At 35.4% G+C, this 17,915-nt stretch overlaps 1 protein-coding gene across 1 annotated transcript; it reads right to left on the minus strand.

Moving 5' to 3' along the window:
• Window positions 1-1,127: 1,127 nt before the first annotated feature.
• LOC140163177 (putative methyltransferase DDB_G0268948) lies at window positions 1,128-9,246 on the minus strand. Its single transcript, XM_072186562.1, has 7 exons — window positions 9,000-9,246; window positions 8,399-8,536; window positions 7,304-7,464; window positions 6,664-6,880; window positions 5,895-5,995; window positions 5,286-5,414; window positions 1,128-1,960 (listed from the first exon to the last, which is right to left on the minus strand). The coding sequence occupies exons 2-7, from the start codon at window positions 8,516-8,518 to the stop codon at window positions 1,858-1,860; spliced, it is 831 nt and encodes a 276-aa protein (XP_072042663.1). The 5' UTR covers window positions 8,519-8,536; window positions 9,000-9,246; the 3' UTR covers window positions 1,128-1,857.
• Between the last annotated feature and the right edge of the window lie 8,669 nt (window positions 9,247-17,915).

The raw sequence follows: 17,915 nt of genomic DNA on the forward strand, positions 1-17,915 counted from the left end.
AGAGAAATTTTTTTAAATAATTAAATAAGTTTAATTAACACATCATAGTTATGTAAAATTTTACATAATTTCGATGTACGTATAGAACATCATTGCAATTGTATAAATTCTACATAACCTACAATTCTACATAAAAATACCTAGCTACTGGGTCAAACATTACTTTGCTACTCATTAAACATTTTACATAATTCGTCGGCTGTATTCCATAGTGGCGTATAGTGATTTTTGATGTTTTTTTGTTTTTTTTGAAAATTGGCACATATGTATTTAATGATGTTCTCTTTTATTTTTTCTAATTCTCATCATTCATAATTAGCTAATTAATTAGTAATTAATTAATTAAATGTGGCGTATAGTGACAAAGTGACATTTTTTGTATTCCATAGTGGCGTATCGACCATACGTCACTTTGTATACACATTTTATAATTAAGAAATATCGGCAAAATTGTAAAACATTGTATGTCATAGTGGCATACACCTCGCTACATGTCATAATGACGTATCGTGACCTATACGCCACTATAGAATGAAGCCGACGAAAAGTAACGCCATAGGGATTACACGGCGATCAAGGGGGCGTAAGGTTAACATTAGGTTAGGGTATTGCGTTTTGTGTGTTTTCCATAGTGACGTATAATGTTGTACTTATTGTTTTCAGTTTGCCAACAATATTATGTATTTATTTACTTTGAAAAATGTATAGAAATAAAATCTATTTACCCAGCAAACACAAAAACGTTTTAAAAACGTTTTAAATAAGTTATATTTTGGCTTTTGGTTTAGGTAAAAACGTTTTAATAACATTAAAATGTCGGGTTATATAAAGGTCATGATTACGTTTTAAAACGTTTTGCATGAAAACACACTACAACAATATTTTTAAATGTTTTCAAAAATGTTATTTTAAACTATTTTTGCAAACATTTTTGCCAAATATTTTGTCAACACTTAAATAACATTATGTTAAAATATTTGAACCCAGCAAACGCAGAAATGTTCTTAAAATGTTTTTTCAAAACCTCTTAATAACATTTAAATGTCGGGTTATATAAAGGTCATGAAAACGTTTTTAAAACGTTATTGCAAATATTTTGGGCAAACATTTTTCGCAAAATATTTTTTCAACTCCCCAAATAACATTCTGTTTAGAATGTTTTGTATCAAGTTTTCAAGAATGTTTTTGGAATGTTATTTAAACGTTTTATACCCTTTATATAACCCGACATTTAAACGTTTTCTGTCAAACATTTTTGTTTGCTGAGCAGTAGATTATCAAAAAAATGTTTTTTAAGGTTATGAAAACGTTTTATACTCCTGACAACCTTTTATAACCTTTTGCGAATGATGTCGAAAACGTTTTGTGTTTGCTGGGTAGTTAACTACCCAAATTTCACACCATTAACAAAATATGATGAATGTCTGATTTACACAACTCGATTTTAAAATGGTATTTCTTCAAACCCGATTTTCTCGAAAAGTTGTTTATTCGCGATGCCTCACTATACGCCCCTATGGAATACAGCCGACGAATTATAAAACTATCTAAACTCAAAATTCACATAACATTCAACATTTTAATTATTAAAACTTACAGCATGGTTTGGAAAAAGTTTTTAATAACATAAAATAATTTTACATCGTGTGTTTTTACGAGGAAATGTCCCCCTGTCATGCCTGTGTAGCAATTCCAAACGCTTTTTTCGGAATCGCATTTTGCGTTTGTCATTTACATACATCACTATGTGTTGCAACCAGCGAAACTAAATACCACAAAGAAACTATTAGTATTGCAAGTTTGTGCACGACTGCAGAAAGGTAATAAACATTATAAAATCATCACACATCTTCAGTTTCAATTTGGGCCAGGTTTGCGTCCAATCATCATATATATAGGGCAGCTTGTCGTCACTGTTGTCTCCTCAGGTAAAGTTTGAGCATTCAGGGCTTGCAGAAACCTGCATGGAAGGGCAATAATAAAAAATGACATAAGATATGATACAAGACTTGTATACAATATGTCTCATATGCAGTTAAGACTGACGTAAGTGCGTATTTCGCTGGTTGCGGTATCATATTCGCCAGATAATCTAACATGTATAAAATTTCAACACAAGTATATAAATCTTCAACTACAACTTATTCAAGGTGCCGATGTCCCTGAATTGTGAACAAAAGTTATAATTGACGGCTCATTCTGTGACCTTTACGAAAGTATGCACACAATAAAAATGTATAAATTGCTTTAAAAAAAAGAATAAAATATTAAAGTTGTGAAATATATTGGCAAAAACAAACAAACACCCAAAACAAACAAAAAACACAAGAAAAACAGCAGTATTGACCAAGTTGAAACCTCATTATACAAGTATTATATCTGTCTAAAAAATGGAAATAGTGCGGTTCCATCCTCTTTTGTCTTTAATACACGACATTTTTCTTAACCAGCATGACCAGTAGCAAGCTTATCATATCATATCATATCCTGACAACATTGATAAATGGAACAAATATAAGAAGTGTAGAAATCGTTATCTCCTTAAAAAAGAGTATCACTCCTATGTTGTTGATATAGCTTCTGATAATTATGGTCATGGCAAAATGTTTTGGTCTTTTGTTCGTGCCTCAAAGGCCAAACCCAGTGCGACATCTTTTAAAGTAAATGATTCTTGTATTACTGATGCTACTGTCATTGCAAATGCGTTCACTGATTTCTTTGCCTCAAATTTCACTACTTCAGATGACCATGACCTTTTGGATATTTGGTGTGAAGGTCATCAAGGTTCTTACCCTAACATGAGATTGTTAAACATATCAGGTCTTTAAACATGTTAAAAAATGGTAAAGCACCCGGGCCTGATGGTATAACATCCACCATGCTTAAGCATACTGCAGCCCAGCTTGCATTTCCTCTTTCATTGCTTTTCAATATTTCCCTTTGTGAGGGTAAAATCCCTGATGACTGGCAAAGAGCAAATGTTGTCCCAATATACAAATCTGGTAACATTAGTAGCGTTGAAAACTATAGACCGATATCTTTGTGTTCCGTGGTTGGTAAGCTGTTGGAAAGGGTTGTTACAAGGAATGTTGTTGAGTATAATTATGTACACGAGCGGACATATCTCTCCTCAACAACACGGTTTTATATCCGGTCGCTCTTGTACCACTCTCCTGACTACGGTTTGCCATCACTGGTCACAAATTCTTGATAAACGATCTCCACCTGATGTTGACGTCATCTACTTGACTAGAGTAAGGCCTTTGATAAAGGCAGTCATTCTATTCTTTTAAGGAAGCTTCTTCTGTATGGCATTTGTGGTCCACTTTGGCACTGGATCGCCTCCTTTCTTTCAAATCGTTACCAGTGTGTTCAGTTTAGAGGGGCATCCTCTGAGGGGGTCCCTGTTAAATCGGGGTCCCACAAGTGTCTGTGCTGGGCCCTCTTTTGTTTAACCATTTTGTTCAGTCTCCTCTTCCACAATATGCAGATGATACGCTCCTTTATAGGCCTCTATACTCGGAAGATGACGCCAACATCATTCAAAATGATTTAAATGATATTGTTAGCTGGTGCAATATTAATCATCATCATAATCATCAGTCGGCTGCGGAGCAGGCGACTACAAGCTTTCTCCAACTAATGCGATCTTGGGCAAGCGAAACAATTTTGTTTGGCTGCAGCATCCCTTCAGTATCTCCCAGGAGGTGCTGGACATACTGTAAGTACAGTGTGCGCGGCCGTCCCGGTTTCCTCTTCCCATGTGGTGGAATATAAAGCGCATGTTCTTTCACAGGCTCGCCATCTTCAAGACGCAGTATATGGCCGAGAAATTTGAGTTGATGAAACTTGACTACTACCATAGACTTCAAGTGCTGGTTGGGCGTTACAGTTTGCAGTCATATATTCTGTCTTAGGTGCGCTGATTACAAGGCCTAAATCTGCTGCTGCAGTTGCAGTCCTAGTAATAAGATGGCCTTAAACCCAGACAAATGTAAGGTCATGAGGTTATCCAGGAGAAATGTTGCTGGTCGACAGGTCCCATCGTATGTCATTCTTAATAAGCACATTGATGTAGTCCAGAGTTTTTAATTTCCTCTAATATGAAATGGGGTGATCATGTCAAGTATGTTACTTCAAGAGCTTCTGGTGGCTGGTTCGTTGTAACGATCCAGATATTCTCTTCAGATTATTTTCCACCTTATGTAGACCCACATTGGAATACGGAATACTAGGGTGGCTCCCTTAAAACTTGTTCATTTAAATTCTCTTGAAAAAAACCCAAACACTTCTGTCTCGTGTTTGTGTTCCTGCTCCCCGGGGGGAGCTTAGTTATAATTTCTGATTAGAAATGCTTGGTTTATCTTCTATGCGTAACAGATATATTTACCTTGCTTTGTCTTTTGTTTCAAAATGTTTGTATGGGAGGTATCATATCAATCCCTTTAAGTTTATCTCAGTGAATCCCCGCCATAACGAGAATTTAAAATTTAGTCACACCTATGTTCGCACAGATGGTTTTAAATTCACTGTTTTCAACAGATTTCCTGCTTTTTTTGATCAACTTCCGCAAGATCTCCATAATCAACTTCTTTTCCGTTTAAATGGGTTTTTAACAAATTCCAAAGAGCACTTCAAAAATCTCAGCTGGAATTGATTTTTATAGAGTGTTTCTTATGTAATATGTTTTAGGTTATTTATTTACCCGACTCTAGTTTATGGGGGGAATTCCTGTCTCCTTCGGTGTGATCTCTGTTTTGCCTTGTTGTTTTTGCAGAGTTTTTAGGTTTAGCCACTGTGAAAGTGACTTTTGTTACTCTTGGCTATCCCTGCCAGAGGCTCTGTGTCTTGTTCTCCGGTTTTTCACACCAAGGGAGTGTTGGATTCCTCATCATAGACTGGAGTCTTGCCTTTTAATAACTCCTTAAAAAATAACTCATGTTAATTGCTGGTCAATTCAAATTGTTAAATGCTTTTAACACTGTGCAATCATTGTATGTGTTTTACAGAATGTTTAAAGTTTTTTATCTGGCAAATGAAATGAAATGAAATAAATGAAATATCATATCATATCTATGCCATCTAAAGGTAAAAAAAACCTGAATTTATATGATTTTTACAACTTTTTGAATAACCAAATTACTGAATTGTTTACAAATGTAGAATCTTGTGTAGGAGTCAAGGAAATGTGTTATTGAAAGATTTCCAAAAATCAGGAACATGAAACTTTCCTAAAATCAACCATTGTTAGAAGGAATTAAGAAACTATAAACATTTTAGCCTACCTAGCGTGTAAAGGAGTGAATATGTCATCGTTAGGGTTGTCCCTGTGAAAACGCTGATATGCAGTAAAGCTGCTAATGAATCCTGTCAAATTTGTTAGAGTTAGGTCAATCTGGGATTCCATCGCCACTCTGTCAAGATAATGTATGATCGTTAAAAAACTTTACATGTGCGAATATTGGATCAACATGCACAGTGATGCAATATTATCTGTTAACGAGACAGGGATTTTTATCACATTCTTTGAACACAGTCGAAAGATCGAAAGAAGAAAAGAAAGACAAAAAATGATTCATTTCAGCTCGTGAATGGTATGCGTAGTGGGAAAGAAACGTATCTGACTATTTATCGTACAGGTGGTGTGCGTACAGGTACATGTGGTATGTTATAATTATCCTGAGTGCTCGGCCCCTATCTCGAAACTATTAAACACGGCGGAACAAAATTCTATTAAACACGTCATGCTTGGCTGTTGAATAACTAGTTGATTCGCCATACTATCATGGACATTTCCTTTATATAGGGATGAGACATATATGCTGTGAGACACATGCATGTACGAATGTTACGCATGGTATTAAAAAAGCCTACGAGTTCATAAACAGTTTTACCTTTCAAAATTTGGATACGGTATAACAAGATTCACATAACCATTTTGTCTGGTGACATGTACTGGGTCATTCCAATAAGCAGCTAATGTTTTCCACGTGCACTGAAATAATGCATGAAATAATACATGAGTAAACAAAATCATTCAATCAATCAATCAATCAATCAATCAATCAATCAATCAATCAATCAATCAATCAATCAATCAATCATACGAAAATAATCCGTAAATGGAGAAATAGCCAAAAATCTGGTGGTGATTTTTTCACAATTTGGGTTTGTTGCGAATTTGTGATGTTATAAATGTTGAAAATATTGTCTGATAGTTTCAGACAGGAATATAACTGGCATCTTGTATTTTTTGAGACATTTTAGAAGGTAATTCCTACTCTCAACATTGTCAATAATATTTTTAAAGGCCAATATCTCAATTTCCAATTTTATAATACCACAACTTACAAACTCAATATCTTCGCTCAGGAATGTCATATTTCATTGGGGAAAACGGCGTTGTGGAGCAAAATATCTCTTTATTTTAGATATGTAAAAACCTCAAAATGTATGACCTGCCCAAAAGTGTCTCCTTTTGACATGACACGGCACATATATAGAATATAGATATTAGAATTGACTGTCAGATAAATGCGAACGTTTAAACGAGTCTTAACATTAAGGATGCACAAGTACATCTGATCAATGTTTTTTTTTGTATAGATTCACACCGCTTTAAAGATGCATTAAAATCAACGCATTACACCTGTTGATATTCACCTCCTTATATATCTTTGTCAGCTCCTCTGCTACATAAGCATCTTCATGTACCAATACATAGTCACCACGGGAGTAGACAGCTAACACACCATTTGGGGTAAGGATGCGATCAACCTCACGGAAGAAAGCATTGAAGTTAAACCAATGAGCTGCTTGAGAACAGGTAACTAGATCTACTGAATTGTCAGGCAGTGGAATATTCTCTGCATCTGCAACACTGGAAGAAATTTGGTTCATATTGAATATTACAAATGAGTGTAATTACTGTAATATTTCTTATGTTGGTTCAAGGTTGCTCGATATGTTGAATTTTACTGTATAATATAATATTGTCACTGCTAGAGAGACTCGAACCCACAGCCTTGTTATGAGCGATTCTCTAACCACCCATATTGCTAAAAAGCAGATCACTGGCAAAACATAATATGGCTTAACAGTCGACGACATAATCAATCGATTTGCTACAGAGTAGTTCGAATATTGTATAATTGTTAAAATCATAAAACAACTTTGTAAAAAAGAGTTAAGGCATCAGAACAATAACATGCAGGAATCTGATCACCAAGCAATGCTTTATGTAAACATCAAACGAGGTGAAGCACAAGGAAAAAGCTCCTTCTCCACATATGGATTGACTTACGCATATTCAATATTTTCCACTGTATTCACGCGTCTTCCCTCGTTGATTTGCGCCGTGCTGATGTCATAGCCTATAATTTTTTTGAAGTGCGGCGCCAGACCAACAGTGCCCTGTCCCGATCCGCAAGCAACATCTACCGCCACGTTCAGAGGTGTTTTTTTCTGTGAACAAAATGCACAAAACTTTATATTAAATGTGACACGATCTGGTCCATGGGGGGTCAGATGAGGCAATTTTGAAAAATAAGTTACTATGATTATTACCTTTTAAAAGCATTAGGCTATCATATACTGAAAACACCAAAGATCTAGCATAATTGGTTCTAAAGTTATGAAGTTTTGTGCTATCTATGTTCTTATGTATTTTATTGTTTTTTACTCCATATTTTGCCGCCTTTGGCCCCCATGGACCAGATCGTGTCACAAATTGTCTTGTATTATATATAAATATACCCTTTAGAATTGTTATGAACTGTGTGAACCATAACAGTTAAAAGATAATTCAAAAAAGTAAATTAAAAGTTCAAACTATTATCACTTGATAATTTCCAATTAAGTGTGATTTGATGTTTTTTGACAGAGAGTTACAGGTTGTAACAAAAAATATATATAATGTAATTTAGTGTGTAGTCAAGGTATTAATAATAAGCTGTTTTAATAGAAATCTATTGTTTAGCGTGCGGGTTTTAGATAATGTATTGTTTAGCGTACAGGTTTATATAAACCTGCACGCGAAGTAGTTCGCGAAAATAATGCACGGGAGAAGAATACATAACAATGAATAGAAACGGGCACTAGAAGTATATTCATGGGTAACTTATGGCATGGATCGCGGTCAATGTCCAATTATCACTACTTTCATGCCCATGAATTCCTTATTCAAGGGCGTCAATTACGTTTAAGTGGGTTCGAAAATCACCCCCTAATTTCATGCCCATGAATCCTTGATATAGGATTTTATTTTAGAGCGGGTTTTTTTATAGAGGTTTTTTTTTATTTCAAATAAATCAAAAAACAAATCAACAAAAACACAAACGCAAAGCCAAATTGTATCAATTTATCAAATTTAAAACTATGAACAATTTGTAAAACTGACCTTTTCTTTGAGGTAGTTGATGACTCTTTCAAGTACCTTCGGATCTGCTTTAGGCCTGTACTTTGAGTAAATAGCCGCATGATCCGCCTCAGCGAACTGCTTACGAGTGGCTGCGTTCATGTCTTTATCACCGGTAGCCTGAAATATCATTCATAACCTATGCTCTTTAAACATGTTAAACGGTGAGCACTTGTATTTTCCAAATACTAATGTTTCTTACAATTCTATAATAACTATTAAAAGTCAATTTCCATTCCATTCTATATAATACACATACCTAGTTTTGAAAATTAGTTAGCAGCTCCTGAAACCGATTTAAATACATTTTGTGTTAACATATTATTTATTATAATAGGAATCTCTAACACTTAAAAGGGCATTTCGTGATCCACAGCATCATCAACATCCCACCTTTTTTTTTTTTCTCTCTCTCAAAAAAGTTCACATTTTTATACCACCGTTAAGGGTTTCTCTCGCTTTGTGTACATTATTTGAAGACAATCCCCATCTTAACTACTGTACCGGTGATCTGTCATTGTTTCATTGACTAAAGTGTTCCAATTCATGACAAAATATACTCAAAGTAAAGCTAAATACTTACCAATTTATTCACAATTTCAAAATGTTCCTTCGTGGCACATCTGATGGAGGCAGATGAAATTCGAAACGGGGTAGCAAATTACTTCAGCGTTTAATATAAGTGTTTCTTATCTATATTGTATGCCGGTAGTTGACTAGATTGATTCAGCTCGAATTCTCGGGTTTCAAAATATAAAATATACGTTAATATGGCATCTAATTAAGCTATCGTTGATAGGTATCCATGGTGCCATCCACATACATTAGTTGCTATGGTATACGTCTCGCTTCTGTGATAATAATTATTGGCCAAAATAATTGATTCTAGTAATTCTAATAATTATTTTATTGCTACACACTAAGAACAATCTGTATTTATCCTACTTGTTTGTTTGTTTGTTTTTTTTAGTGTCGAAATAAAGCATGGCCAAGTGGGGTTCGCATTTAAGTATAGACACCCCCCCCACACACACACACCAAATGACACACAAGGGGCCCACGACTTAAACTTTTCTTACTTAAGTTATATTTTCGTTTTGATTATATTATCAGTGTCCACTCAAGAACCACAAGACCTTTGGCAATAACAATTATTTGCTTCTTTGACTCATTTCCTAAGTCAAATGGCTAAACTTCAAAAATATGGCTTAATGTTATGTGAATACTATAAAATAAATACTGCAATATAAATGAATAAATGAATGAATAAATAATTGAATGAATGATTACATGAATGAATAAACGAACAAATGAACTAATGAACGAATGAATGAAAGAATGAATCATCAACATTAAGTCATCTGTAAAGTGTGCTTCTTGAAATCATTCATTCATTCATTCATTCGTTCAGTTAACTACTTTTGAAAACGGTAAAATGGTTATATCTAAGTGAAATTATATTTCTATCAAGTATAATTCAAGTCATGTGACGTTTTAATTAATAACTGCTAGGTTCGTGGTGTGCACTCTGAACTGTGTTTTTATCAGCCGTTAAACTGTGTAGCATAATTATTAGAATCAATTATTTAGATGATCACAGAAGCGAGACACACCATAGCAACTAATTTATGTTGATGTCACCATGGATACCTATCAACTTAATAGACGCCATATTGACGTATATTTTTGAAACTGGGGTCAAGCCGACGTTTCATCCTATACTGTTGAGATATGGCATGCGCAGTGTCGTCGCACGTTTAGTATTGCTTCATTTTCTCAAATGTATAAACTGTTGAACATGTTAAATACAGAGTGTCTCAGAATGATCTATATATTGGATGGTTTAATTTTGCTAGGTATGAATAGCATTGATACCAGTGGTATTGATTTTAGTTGTAAGTTTTAAATATTGTTAGCTTTCTTTGGCATTTTAGGTTTGAAAATTTAGACGTTTCTTTAAGTTACAGAATATTGCGCACAAATGGTGAATTCCAAGTTTTGACCAAAACCAAAAAAAAAAACAAAAAAAAACACAATATTTTGAAAGTCTGTAATTTAATAACCATTCAGCACACATTTATTTAGAAAAAGTCATGTGCAGGTATTCTTGCTGTGTCATGTTCTTACTTCCATCACAGAATATTTATTATGTTATGATGCAATATCATATATTGATGTAATTGGGCAAAATCTTTAACTTGCATTACATTTACACTAATATGCACCTAACATGCATTAAGAGATCTTGTAGAATTTCCTAAATACATAAACGGTTGAACATGTAAAATACAGGGGCTAATGATGACATTTAGACGTTTCTATTAGAAGTCAGTGTCGTGCTCAAATTGACCCAATCGAGGGAAATTGGGGAATTAGCTATAATATTAAGGCATGCGAAGCGCGACGACCATTTTGGGACAGTTAGAGGAATAGAGACACGTGTACCCCACACTTTTGAAAACATGAAAGCATATTTCCAATAGGCATTTGCTAATTGGCTAATTGATTTTCCGTCAACACACATTCTTTAGAAGATAAAAATGAATTGAAGTAAGTATTACTTGCTGAAATTATGAAATTGGATATACATTAAAAAAAATCCTGGTGTTAAAATTAGACATGAAATTGTGTCTTTTAGTGTAAGATTTTTGATTTTTATAGGCTTTATCTTCACCTGCGAGCTTTTTTCGGAATTCATTTGTAGCGTTTCAAACTAATATAGTTTGCTTAAGAAAGATATTTTCCACCTCTGTACATCGTGTGTGTATATTATAGCTTTGTCAGAACAAATGAAAATAGTTGCTTTCTATTTGGCCGAGAAATTAATTTTACATTGAAAAGGTTCAACTCAAAAGTTTGCTCATTTTAATACCAAATTCGATCGTTTGTATTGCATCATTAAATGACTGAGTGAGTCCGATATTGTCTGGCAACTAAACTGCAGGCTACATGTGTCAACAAGCTGAAGTACGACCTCAGCTACATTTGTTATGATCGTGTTGCAATAATTGATATATAGGGCCAAGCAGCATTCTGTGAAGGGTGCATTACACCAAAAGTGATGAGTTCCGGTTAAAAGTATATCGCTACTGGAGACAATGTGGTGTCCTTAGGGACCATGTTCTTCGTGAGGTTGGCTTGTTCTGATTTAAATGAAAGATGCTAACCTATTAATGACTAATTTCACAAGAAAAGTAGGTCATGTCCAACTTACTGCTAACGGAACAAGTTTTAATGCTATTTTGGGGTTGAAATAGCGACGTCGCTTTTCAACATTTTTTAATAAAAAACTGAATCTTTTAAAGTTGTCCAAAACTTAAGCTTAAATTAAAATTCAGTCCTTAATTTATACACGGATGACGTAAAAAAGTGAAAAATGTTGTCACGCGGGGTAGAAAACGCCAGGTAAAAAAGTTTATTTCTTACGACGTGCTTTTCAACGGAGAAGTTACATGGTGGTCTACGCCCTTCAACGTATGTTATAAAAATGGTGGAATGAGCTATAAAATTCTGAATTTAAACTTATTAAAGACAGATTTTCCCTAAAACTGATTTATTTTGAAATGAGAATATTTTATTTGATAATCACGAAAAATGTATAACATGAAATGTGTTTATAAGATATTCTCGGAAACATTTATCCCATCAAAGGTATCCAAGTACCGCCAGCTGTGTGGGAGGACTCAGGACTCGGACTCGGCCGGACTCGAGTTCTTTTTTCAAGGACTCGGACTCGGACTTGGACTCGGAAGCTAAGGACTCGGATTCGGACCCCAAGGACTCGTGGACTCGACTTCGAGTCCTCCTCGAGTCCGGCAAAATAGGGTCTTTTTGTGTCTCTTATTTTTGTTCACGTTAAACTACTTATTATGTTTAATCAATGATCACATCACATGATTAATTTAATTTTGCATGCAAATAAAATCAGCTTGTAAATAATGGTACAACCAAAAAGCAAGTTTACTTTCAGTTACATCTTTAATTCGTGGTTAAATGGATTTTAAGCATAATCGTTTGTTTTGACATGACTGTCTAAGTTGTTAGACGCATGTCTATCATGTAATAGGCATACAGCCAGAACCAACACCCTTTCTTTTGGCATCTGAAGTTTGATAGTGATTTCATCTTTTGCCGCTTTAAAACAATAACCATGATAACCTAATAAGTTATGTGATTATACCTAGCTAACACAAAAATGTTCTTAAAACGTTAATTCGAAACGTTTTGATAACTTGTCGGGTTATATAAAAGTCATGAAAACGTTTTTTGCGAAATATTTTGTCAACACATAAATAACATAATGTTTAGAATGTTATTAAATAACGTTTCTATAGCGCTCTACAAATAACACAGGGCTTTTGCTCCAAAACAAAATGCATAATGGAAAACATAATAAAAACGACAACAATATATTACACATTAGGAAAAAGGTATGTCTTCAGAAGCCGTTTAAAAGCAGCCACAGATTCCGCTTCTCTAACATAAACAGGGCAATGATTGAAATCATACATTTAAAAATATCATAAGATGGGATGCACATGCAAGGTCAGTGTACATGTTCAAAACCTTTGATACAATATTCATAACCTCATTAATAAACGCGATGTGTGCGATCCAATTACATTTAGTTATTTGTGAAAACCCGAACGCAAATCGAGGTCATTAATATCTCACAAATTGACCGCAAAATGCGTAATTGTTCCAATGTCGCACACAATTGACCGGCATTTGCGTGTTGTTGTGCGTCGAACAAACTGCGCGCGCGCTGGCTGCCGTATTTGGATTGCGCGCTACCATATTTGCACAGATTGTGATACGCACTTTTGTTATTGGTCGTCATGTTTAAGCCTGACCGATTTTTGGAAAGGGAAGATGTAAAAATCATCTATTTTTATAAACTTTTGAGTAAAATTATGTGTTATTTTGTAAGGTGAAGAGATTAAAGTAACGGTTATGAATGAGGTTAATCACTTTGCATCGGTAATATGTCGGGCAATGTGAAAAATCTAAATATTTTGCTTTGGACCTCGGAATATTCCTCGGGTCCAAAGGCAAAATATTTAGATTTTTCACAATGCCCTCCAAATAACTGATGCGCAGTTTTTAACCTCTAACTATGTCTCATCGGCAGTTAAGACTGACGTAAGTGCGTATTTCACCCGATAATCTTACAATGTACGTCTCTCTAATTTCCCGATGAGGCGAGGTATAGTTTACAAAGTGGGTGTGGTTTGGAATGCATGTGCGTGTCTCTCGGGTGTTGAAACGTAAGTATTGCGTCTTCAACTATTATTGATAACTCAAGGTGCCGAATTCCATGAATTGTCAACGATATTTATATTCAAAGGCTCATCCTGTGATCCCAACGAATGTTTTCACACATTAAAATTGCGTATGAATTGCTTAAAAGTGAAGAATGAATCATTAAAGTTAGGTATACATATTTGTCAAAAAATAAATAAAATAACGAGGATTTTTTTTTGGCTGCTTCGACCAACAGTACCTTGTATAACCTTAAAAGGAGTGAATAATGTCATAATTAGGGTTCTCCCTGTGGAAACGCTGATATGCAGTAAAGCTACTGATGAATCCTGTCAAATTTGTTAGAGTTAGGTCCATCTGGGATTCAATCGCCACTCTATGATTTATGATCGTTAACATCAAATATATCTACATTAAGTTGGTCTCTACTCATCAAATAGTCTACGATGAAGTACGCATGCCAAAAAGTAGGCACTACGTCTTATTTGGTCCTATAGCAATAACGGTGTCCGATTAGGTACCGATTACTCTTTTTACCCTGGTGATGTAATAAATAATATCAAGCATAGTAATTAACACTTACATAGTAGTCCGGCTGCAAACACCACATTTTGGGGGTTAGATGGTTTTGCCAGTTAAAGTTTGTTTTTTCGCTGGTTATTGATCTTTGAGTGGTGTAGAAAAAGATTCCGTGGGATGTAAAATCATCACTCTTGGGCAATCCGAGATATTCAAGATGGCCGCCACGTATATCTGAAATAACACTCAAATGGTGTTTTAGTGTTAAAAGGTATCATACCAAATAACTATAGTGTTTTGGGCAGTTAAGGGGGTACTACACCCATCCCATTTTTTGTGGGTTTTTTGCATTTTGTGAAGAAATGAGGGGAAAAAAATGGTCAAAGTGGTATGCATAATGAAGGGGCAAATCTTCTTGTTCTAGTAGTGGTATTGATAATAATGTAGCTTACATGCTTTTAATTGTACAAGCCAAAGAGAGGTACATGATGACCCCATCACAATTTTGATCATATTTGCAATTTCAGAACTGCTAATGTGAATCGACCTACACACACTTATTTATCATCAATGGCAGACCTTAATAGTACCAAAATATTTTTTATTTTGGAAATGCATTAATTATGCACAGCTTTGAAAACACAAATATGCATCAATTTCATGTTATCAATGAAATTAAACTTATTTTCCTTCCAGTTGACAATGATATGCAAAATTTGTGTTCGCAAGGCAGCACATTTGTTTCAGGTTTGATAAGGTTGAAATTAAAGAACAGTCAAAACAGTCAATTTTCAGTATTAGGTGAATTTTTGCTCAGTTTTCTGAGAAAATAGAAAGCTTACGAAACACGATTTATAATGTAAGTCGGTATGTTCACAATGGTAAAACCTCAAAATTAAACTGTTGGACACACCCTAAAACTTCATGTGTAGTAACGGTTTCGTCACTTACCTGTAGCGGGTGTGTATTCCTTCCATTTTGAGAAAATGATGTGTAAAATCAGTGAAAATCACTGCTCGCTTCGAAGACAAGCGAAGCCGACGAAAACACGACGCCATATTTTTATAATTGGTTTTGACCTTTGACTAAGGTTGAGCGGTACTCGATAATGCGGATTCTCTGATACCGGTACGCGTACGATACCGTACTTTACAGACATGACAGAATAGGCCTAAAGAATTATTTAATGGAACGTATTGAAAAAAATATTAGAAAATTGAAAACAAATATAAACAAATATTCTAATCTCTCATTCTCTATTAGCGAATTCAGGTAGCGAATAAATTGTGTGGTAGGTCTAGACTATCTCCAACTCTAGTGTGATGCAGAATCCCGGGTGCAGAATTCACTGCTTTTATTGGAGTATAAATGATCCAGATCCAGATCTCGCAGCCCGGGCTCACAGCTAGGCCTAGGCCAACATTGTACAGTGTTTTGAATAATCCAATGGATTGTCTATGGGATATGCACTCAGCGGCACATCATGGCGGGTATTGGCGGGGCATGTACATGATAAAACATTTCAGGGTGTGTTTGTTACCCGGGGGGGTTGTTATGTTATATTTATTACAATTAGGTAAAAATCTCGATTTTGAAAAATGTTACGGTACTTTAAATAACAATTGTTTTCCTAGTGTACATGTAACGTCACGTCACTTTTCAGCGACCTACCGTATCATTCACATTTAAAAGTGTATAGAAACTAGTTTACGCTGAGGGATGATTTCATACAATTTTTAACAATAGGATTTTTCACACATCTGAGTTTTGGTGACCTTGAGCATTGTAAAGTGGCAATGTTCGATCTCAATCAAAGTGATTGCAAATCTTTTACAAAATATTTTCAGTACAAAAAACACGGTTTAAAATATGTTAAGAAAGATTTGAAACTAGCCAATTGTAGGCCTATTGGTTTTGTTTACAATTATTTTCAACACACAAATTGTGTTAATAATGTTTTAAACTTAAATTGTCAACAGAAAGAGTCAGCTGATCATCAGGTTTTATGTCTTCTTTTAACAAGAGTGGAAACAAAGGAACCCGAAGAATGTGCAAAGTTATTGACTTCGGCTAGCATCTTAAATTTAAACTCTGAGTCAAAAATAAGCTTTGTTTCATTAATTAAAAAGAAAGTTGTAAAGTTGTTGTATCTTGTTGGTAAAGTGGAGTTTGCTACTGGTTTTATTATTACCTGTGTTGCGATTCGAAATCCCACAAAGAGTAAGTAAGTTCGTTTAATGTGGTAGGCCTCAGTACCCCCCTCCCCTCCCCAACATACACATTGACTCAATTAAGGCGCGGATTCAGGTGGCTGACGGGCCCACACCCCACCCCTCCCCCAAAAAAAAAAAAAAATAAAGAGAAGAGAAGGGAAGAAAGGAGAAAAGAGAAGAGAAAATGGAGGAAAGGAGGAGAGAAACTAAATTGCACGTAATTGAGTAGGCCCATGTGTAAATAACCGCACAGTCGGGACGATTGGAAGTAGGTCCTATATAGGCCTGCGATTATTTTAGGCATTGCTTGAAGGCGGGTCCTCGTCCTAAAAGCATGTGAAAATTACTGCGGGTCCGCCGATATGCAGGGCCCCTCACATTTTGCCACCAATGTCAGTATTAAGACGGACTCAATACCGACTTCATCGATTTATGCATGCTTTAGTAATTGCTAATCTCAAGTTTTGCAAATTGAGTTCGGGCCCTTTTTTTCTGTTTAAAGCAATTGATTCAAATAGTAGTGTAAAAACAATGCACCGAATGGCTTCAACTCGAACTTCATTTTGCAAATTTTTCAAACTTCTCAGGGGAGAACATCCCCCTCAGACTCCCCCTTGCGTAGTGGATAAACATATGATCATTTTCGCTCTTCTTCCAACATTTGCAAATTTAAGCCCTATGTTAACACAATAAGGGTATAGGCTTACAGGGAACACTTGTCCAAGGAAGGTTTCATGGACTATCATTTAACAAATTTGCGGCTTTTTCAAACTAAACTTTTACACACTTGTACCAAAATGGTCCACCAAAACACTTCAATTTTCTTCATTTTACACTCCCCTGCGTAATCGATATACAAGTGGCCATTTTCGCTTCTTCTTTCGCCGATTTATGTTTAAAACAATTTATAGGCCTACGACAATAGGGAAACTTGTCCAAGAAAGGCTTCATGAACCGCACATTTCACAAATTTTCGGCCGCCAAACCTAAAATTTTACACTAGTAATAGTGCCAAAATTGTCCACCAAATCGCTTCAATTAGAACTTCATTTTGCACAAGTTTCTTACTTCTGAGGGGGGAACATCCTCCCTCAGACAACCTCCTGCGTCGCGCAAGCGCGCTCCGCGGCCATTTTTTTTTAATTTAATTTAATTTTTTCTAAAAATTACGCCACCACCCCCTGACTGCTCTAGATCGACAATCGGTACCAAAAGCTGGTATCGCCCATCCCTATGGAGATTGACATCACATACCAGGCGGTGATGGAAGCGATATCGCCAATTTTGAGGTCACCGTTAGATTAACACATAATCATGAAATCGTCACAAACAATTCTAAATTTGTTATGTGGTGTCAAAGCAAAATTATCTTACTCTAAAACCGTCGGGGTACGACAAAGTACCCTACTGCAAGTATGATAATTTTCTATTTGTAATTGCTAACCGTGTATTTTGAATGGGGCTGTCAGTGTATCTTCGCCAGCCTCGTACGTCACGTGTTGGGC

Source organism: Amphiura filiformis, chromosome 10, assembly GCF_039555335.1.
Source record: "Amphiura filiformis chromosome 10, Afil_fr2py, whole genome shotgun sequence".
Lineage (NCBI taxonomy): Eukaryota > Metazoa > Echinodermata > Ophiuroidea > Amphilepidida > Amphiuridae > Amphiura > Amphiura filiformis.